Genomic DNA, 8,081 nt, shown 5'->3' on the forward strand with positions numbered 1-8,081 from the left:
GTGCAGCAGCCGATGTCGCAGACGACGGTTCGTCACGGCACCTGACTTGGACGAAGGACGAGCCGTGATGAAGATCTTGGAGCAGTCGCGCCGGGCACTTTCCAAAAACCTTATTCATCCTCTCCCGGTGCAGGATCTCGAGGACGGAGGTTCCAGAGACCTGCTCTCCCGATCGTCGGTGCACACCGACGCTCGGGGTGAAATAGGCTATGATGGCGGCGCAGCAGCGAGAAAGAGGCAAAACTCTAGCTTTTGTAACTCTAGCTCGGTTTTGTAACCTTAGCTTGAGTCGATATATCCTCTGGTGGTAGTCTATGAGTTAGATATATAGGAGAGTCATAGAATCTCCTCAACTTCCCCTGGCAATGTGGGATTAAAGGTTTGTATCCCTCCACAACTTTCTTATGCCCACATGGGCCTTTGAGATTTATTTGGAATAGCTGAAATACTTAATATACTTAATGGGCCAAAGCCCAAAGTCCAACAGTAAGAGTTTTCCTTGTTAAGGTGTCTCCATCTCAATTTTCTTAATGTTTTCCTTGTTCTTTGTTCATCTATGTTAAAAAAATCATGGTGTTTTTCTCCCTAGAACTGTGGTAATAGTAAAGCATGGATCCGTCTGTCAGTATGAACGAAATTGCATGTGTTGACGCCAAAATTTTTGCAAGGGTATTTTGGTAAGGATGGAGCGCGATAAGGAATCCTGGGGGAGGATGATCGATGGCCTGTTAGGTCCAAGCTGTCAGAAGGCTTCATCAAGGCTGACACGAACATAGTCAAAGACTTGGTCAAAATAGGATGGGGTGGCTAAGAGTCCGACTGGAAGGCGATGTCATCAGAAATCCAGGAAGTCTGATTCCTTTTAAAGAAATATTATAAATATACTAGATTTTGTTGTTTCTGTTGGAACAAGTTTGTTGCGTCGTGATAAGTTAGGAGACTTAGTTTCAATGTATAAATAGTAGACCTCAGAGTTTGTAAAGAACAATAATCTAATCAATACACAGATTCTTAGCGTCACGCTAAAAATCCTAGTAGGAATAGAGTAGATTCTGACGACTTCTTCGGTGAACATGACTGTATCGCTTCTGTTGACGACCAAAATTGGCATTAGACAATACAGATCGGTCTGACCGGTACGCCCTAGCAGTCTGACCGGTCAGACGCTGTAGTCGGTCCGGCAGCAGCCGACCGGTCTGACCGGTAGGGTCGACCGGTCTGACCGGTCCAAGTGGAATCCGAGTACAACTAGGGATTTTAATAGATTTAGATCTTGTAATAGGATTTCTTGCGGGATAAGTCCACCCCACCCTATAAATATAAAGGGTCACGGCCGATTAGGGAATCGAATCGATCAAATCAATACAACTTTTATCTTTTTACTTTCTTTTTGCCCTAGCTTTTTCCCATCTACTATCTGTTATTCCTCCTTCGTCTCTACGTCGATTGAGGGTGTTCTAGGTGGCTTGCCGACCCTAGAGCAACCCTACGTGCGCCTGCCCCGACGGGTCATTCCTGTGCGACGTTCATTGGTCTCGCCGCCGGCCTGCCCGGCGACAATCGGTCCGACCGGTATACCCGACCGGTCTGAGCATCGGCGCTACATCGTGCTGTCGCTCGCTGCGCGTTCAAGCATTTTCGTGTGTTGGCCCTAGTTCTGCGCCAACATATTTTTGGCGACTCCGCTGGGAAAAGAAGAAATAAATCGGTTGCCATGGCCGGTATTCCTAAACCTGGTGAAGTTGATTCTGCCAATATCCGAAGGCCGAATGTTCAACAACTTTCGATCGAGTATCAGAAGATTCTTGATGGCTTCCAGAAGAAGATCGGAGAAGATAAGGAGAAGGAGATCCAGAAAATTAGAGAAGAGAAGGAGAAAGAGATCCAGAAGCTGGAAGAAGAAGCCATGAACCAGTACATCTCACACTTCTCCATCGACCCGTAAAGGAACGTCATGACAGATGACGCCTTCGACGCTTCACAGTTTGAGGTAAAATTCGATGAGAACGAACAGCCTATCCTTAATTCCGAAATAGCTAATGCTATAGATGGTGTTGTTTCTTCTCATGTGAATAATAAGTTGGAATTTATTGAACAAAATATGCATGATATGTTTGACGATCGCTTTAGCCGAATTGAAATACATCTTGGCATAAAATCTGTCGGTAATAATGCATCTACATCTAATACCGATAAGACAATGTATGGTTCGGCAATTCCAACTAATAATGCTATTGTGACAAATTTGGCTAATCAGCGAAGCCGGATTAATTATTATACATCACCTAACGTCAATGTGCCATATGGGGCATCAAGTTCGTTGCGACATTCTACACCGCTGAACTTTGCTCAACCTAATAATACACCGATCACTAATCGGCTTAACGCCGACGATGTTGGATCAGGTAGTATTAAAGAAGAGGTGATTAAGATATTTCGGCAAACTATTGGTATAGAGCCTAAAGCCAAATGACGATCTTATCAAAGACCATACCCTGAGAATTACGATTATATTGCATATCCTCAAGGGTTTAAAATTCCTGAATTTGTTAAATTCACTGGTGATGATAGTAGAACTACATTGGACCATATTGGTCAATTTATTATACAATGTGGTGAAGCTAGCACTAATGACATTTACAAATTGAAATTATTTCCTTTATCTCTATCGGGTGCTGCATTTACTTGGTTTATTTCATTGCCACCCAATTCAGTTTTTACTTTTGCTGATCTAGAGTAGAAATTCCATGATTATTTCTTTACTGGTGAAACTGAATTAAGATTGTCACATCTTTCATCGGTTAAACAAAAAATACATGAAGGTGTTTCTGAGTATATTAGAAGATTTAGAGATACTAGAAACCGATGCTATAGTTTGACAATTTCAGATAGAGATTTGGCTGATCTAGCTTTTGCTGGTTTACTTGATTTTCATAAAGCAAAGCTAGAGGGACAAGAATTTCTAGATCTTAGTCAAGTACTACAAAAAGCTCTGGCTAATGAAAGCCGAGCTAAAGAAGTTAGAGATTCTCAACAGTCCAATGAAAAACCTAATCGTCCTATTTATGTGCTTGGGTGTGATTCCAATTGTTTGGACGATGAAGGTAAAGATATTTATACCGCTGAATTGTTTGGCCCTCCAATGATAAACATTGTGTGTGCGGTTCTCTTAAGCCGATTCACAAATATCGGCAGGAAAGATTTACTTTTGATGTATCCAAATGCGAGAGAATATTTGATGAATTGTATAAGAATGGATATATCAAGATGTCGCATGTAATACCGCCGCTTGAAGAATTAAAGCGGCGAGCTTATTGTAAATTTCATAATACTTTCTCTCATGCGACTAATGATTGTAATGTGCTTCGGAGACAGATTCAATCGGCTATTAATGAAGGCCGAATAATTGTTCCACAAATGAAAGTGGATCAGAATCCTTTTCCTGCACATATATATGTGCTTGAGTTGAGTAATCCCAAAGTGTTAATTCAGCCGAATCAAGCCGAGTCAACAAGAGGGAAAAATGTAATTATCGGTGAAGAGAGATTTGAGCCCTCGAAATCTCACCAGGAAGCTCCAGCGAAGAATATCCCTGAAGATTTATTGAAAGATTCAATGCTCGGGGGGCAAGAACAGAAAAAGGGCGCCAGGTCTGCTCAGACCGGTCTGACCGGTCAGGAAACCGGTCTGACCGGTCACTCTGGGAGTTCTGGAAAGAATTCCAGAAACAATAAGGAAAAAGAAAGGCCGAGTTTTAAAGAACTCTTGGCCAAATATGAGAATAAAGGAGTCGTCCAGAAGTAAAAGGGACGGCCAGATAAGGTTAAGGATACAAAGCCATCATCGTCTCAAGTGCAATTGAGTTTGAGCCAAGGTAATTTATTTAATGGGCCGATTACTCCTTGGTATTGTTGGTATCCTTATTATATGCCTTCGGATTATAGTAAGATGCACATGCAGTCATATTATATTCATTATCCTCCTATATATCCAAGTTTTGCTTCGCAAAGACCGATTAGCGATAATCTGGTCAAAAGGGACACTGATTGCAGGAAGAAGTGTGAGAAGAACATAAAACAAGATTCAAAATATCTACAGCCGAGGTGGTGTCCCTCAGGTTTGTCTCACACTCAAAAGTGGAGGTTGCAAAGGATGCGCAAGAAAGAGTCCATGGAACAGCAAGCGGAGGTTGCACCAGCAAAGTCGGCAACCATGAAGCCGGTATGGAGGCCCAAGCAAGTTGTTTCTTCGTCAGCTTGAAGAAGACGCAAGATATGGCCGATAAATTATTATCACCCTTAGCACAAAAAAATGGCCGATGTATTCATCGCCCTTAGACAATTTTGGTCCAGAAGAGTGTTCTTTGGCACGCAAGCTTTGCCAAAGAACAGGGGGGCATATATTGACGACCAAAATTGGCATTAGACAATACAGACCGGTCTGACCGGTACGCCCTAGCGGTCTGACCGGTCAGACGCTGTAGTCGGTCCGGCTGCAGCCGACCGGTATGACCGGTAGGGTCGACCGGTCTGACCGGTCCAAGTAAAATCCAAGTAGAACTAGGGATTTTAATAGATTTAGATCTTGTAATAGGATTTCTTACGGGATAAGTCCACCCCACCCTATAAATATAAAGTGTCACGGCCGATTAGGGAATTGAATCGATCAAATCAATACAACTTTTATCTTTTTACTTTCTTTTTGCCCTAACTTTTTTCCATCTACTATCTGCTGTTCCTCCTTTGTCTCTACATCGATTGAGGGCGTTCTAGGTGGCCTGCCGACCCTAGAGCAACCCTGCGTGCGCCTGCCCCGACGGATCCTTCCCGGGCGACGTTTGTTGGTCTCGCCGCCGGTCTGCCCGGCGACAACCGGTCTGACCGGTATACCCGACCGGTCTGACTGGTCTGAGCATCGGCGCTACATCGTGCCGTCGCTCGCTGCGTGTTCAAGCGTTTTCGTGTGTTGGCCCTAGTTCTGCGCCAACAGCTTCGATCTCCAGATTACTCAGAAGCATCGTTTTACCAGACTGTCTAAACTTTAATTATGCGTGCATTGTGTAATTTTGTTTAGTTTATTCTACAAAACTATCTGATCTCTTTTGACTCTAATATGGCTATCGTTGCTTCAATCTCTTGTTTAATTCACAAGTTATCGATATCTTTTAATTGCTCGTAAGGCTACATCATCGGATCTCTTATGTATATTTAATAGATTGCACAATTCATCTCACAATGGTTACAGATCTATGGGCTACTGTCTAATTCTAATTCTTTTTTTTTTGCTGAATCATGATAGTTGATAGGTTTAGTAATTCTTGTTTTATATAGAATTGATCAAATCTTGTACCTTGATTACACTAATCTTATCGGCTGATTCATTTAATTTAATTCCACTGTCTCATACTATCTCGGTTAGGTCCGATATTTAAATAGTATTGTTAAATTAAATCTTATTGGTTCGATCCAATCTAGTGTAACTTGAGTAATCAACCAGCTATCTTAGCCGAACATAGAAGAGACTTAAGAATAAATCTTGTCGATCAGCAAATTTAACCTAATTTATCGCCTTGGCTGTTTGCGCTCTCTTGATTAGGTCCGATCCGACTAATGGTGACGATAAGTTGAGTTTAATAACCTAAATGCTAATTAGACTAGATTTCCTTTCAGTTCCAGCTGTTATTCATGAATCGGCTCTATAGCCTATAGGAGCGCATATGTATCTGATAGTTTCGTCAATACTTTTAATTGAACTATTCAGAAATTACTGATTAATTTTTTTATCAATTACAGGTCAAATTGACAAGCACTCACGAACCTCGAAAATAAGACCCGCACTTGAGATAAGCAGAGCTTCCAGGACTTAGTGTGTTGTGCTCCGCAAGATTCACCGCTCCGATTTTGTAGCAACCATATGCAATTTTGTTTTGATCTTATAGATTTTTCCTATCCATTTTGAGTTCTTAGTTCCAGCTGTAGTCTTTGCGTGTTTGTAGATGATTTCATCATTTGGATCATTCAACATTTTTTTTTCCTGTACTCTATTCGTGGTGGCTGACGCGAATGTTTGTACATCAATGGTCTTCCTATTATATTTCTGAGAATGAAGATGGACGAATTGCAAAGGTTATTATAATATGGATCAAATGTATGCTTAGGGTACACTTGGTTCAACACCGAATAGCACTGGTAAAGTTGAGTACCCATGGTACTTGGATCTGATGAACATTATTAGTATGTGGTCAGATTTAATTTTGGATATTTTTATCTTACTGTACATGAGAGAAAATATGGTAACTGCAGTATTTTAAAATTTGAACGAGCGGGGTACATTGAGCAAAGAGTTCAAGGAGATAAAGGAATATCAGCTTTTTCTTTTACCATGCAGGTTTATATTGTGTTCATCCGCAGCTTTATGTCAATTCATTTGGTACCTGGTATGTTTTAAGAAAAAAACTGCACAACACACAAATATACGTGAATAGGATAAGAACAGACATCTCGAGACTATTAAACGAACATGGGAGAGGACCGAGCTGGGGCTCGGTTGGCTTGCCCAGCTATAGGTCAGGCAGCCCACCCGAGTCCGAGCACGGGTCAGAGAGTGGGTGCCTCACCATATCTCTAAAATATAGATGTGACCGATACGGATCGGATATGTATGGAAACGGATTCAGATATCCATTTTCTGTTTTCTTACCATTTTCATCCCTATTAGTACAATTCAGTTCATCATCTGTGGCTGATATATTGCACCGTCACCACCAGGTTGCTGACTTGCTGTCACGCAAAGACTACCGAAACTGGGCCAATAATCCAATCATTCTCTGATCGTTTCCTAAATGTGCATCAGCAAATGATCCGGCAATTACCCCATTTTGCTGCCAGCGTTATTACACCGGCGGCGTAGCTGCTTTCTATGTAGTAAACAATATAATAGAGCCATACAGGTATATTAGTCCACCGGCTTGAAACCATCGGCTGGTTCGAAGCTGCACCCATGTCTTTTCCCTACCCTCCAGGCATCAACCATGCCTCAGTCTCCGCCGCTGCGCCGCTGGGCAATGACGCCACCATCCCCTGTGTGGTGGCCATTTTGCTGCCAGCGTTATTACACCGGCGGCGTAGCTGCTTTCTACGTAGTAAACAATATAATAGAGCCATACAGGTATATTAGTCCACCGGCTTGAAACCATCGGCTGGTTCGAAGCTGCACCCATGTCTTTTCCCTACCCTCCAGGCATCAACCATGCCTCAGTCTCCGCCGCTGCGCCGCTGGGCAATGACGCCACCATCCCCTGTGTGGTGGCCGCCGCCGCCGCCGCCGCCGAGTGATGGCCGCTACTCCACGATCGCCGGCCTCACCATCGCCATAGGGATCTTCACGTTCGTGCTAATCTGCTTGTGCAGGCTGCCCCGGCGAGATCACGCCAGCGCCGAGGCCGACTCCGCCGAGGCGATGGCAGACCTCGCCGCCGTGCAGCCACGGACAACTACAGGGACACAGGAGCCATGGGACGACGGGGACGAGCAGCGCCAGAGGCGCGTCGGCACGACGGCGGGCCTCCCGTCGTTCACATACGACCGGTCGGTGAAGCACAACATGACGGGCGGCGGCGCCGGTGAGGAGGAGGCGACGTGCTCGGTGTGCCTCGGCGTGTTCCAGGTCGGGGAGACGGTTCGGCTGCTGCCGGTGTGCCTGCACCTGTACCACGTCGAGTGCATCGACCCGTGGCTGGACGCGCACGCGACGTGCCCTATCTGCAGGTCGTGCATCGACCTGACGACGGACGGCCGGCTACACCCGCCGGTTTAGCCCTGCCCGGCGCGGGGTGTGCATGGTCAATTTCGCAGAGGTGCATTGGTAGTAGTAGGAGGGGTTTTCAATTTACCTGATGTAGGGCATTTGAATTTTGAAGGTGTATGTTTTCTGTTGTCTTTTCTTTCTCTGACCATGAACTCAGCTTTATGTAGTTTGTTTTTCTCAAGAAGAAAACTAACCGATGAAATAATTATTTGTTTCATCTATGATGTAATAACTTTTGGGAAATGATCTTTGTGCATGCGATCTGCAACGTTCTT

The 8,081-nt window shown here is 44.1% G+C and overlaps 1 protein-coding gene across 1 annotated transcript; it reads left to right on the forward strand.

Moving 5' to 3' along the window:
- The first annotated feature begins 7,248 nt into the window (after positions 1-7,248).
- On the forward strand, positions 7,249-7,815 carry LOC120669313 (RING-H2 finger protein ATL43-like). Its single transcript, XM_039949087.1, has one exon. It carries the CDS (start codon positions 7,249-7,251, stop codon positions 7,813-7,815), a length of 567 nt encoding a protein of 188 aa, XP_039805021.1.
- The last annotated feature ends 266 nt before the right edge of the window (positions 7,816-8,081 follow it).

Source organism: Panicum virgatum, chromosome 4N (assembly GCF_016808335.1).
Source record: "Panicum virgatum strain AP13 chromosome 4N, P.virgatum_v5, whole genome shotgun sequence".
NCBI classification, from domain to species: Eukaryota; Viridiplantae; Streptophyta; class Magnoliopsida; order Poales; family Poaceae; genus Panicum; species Panicum virgatum.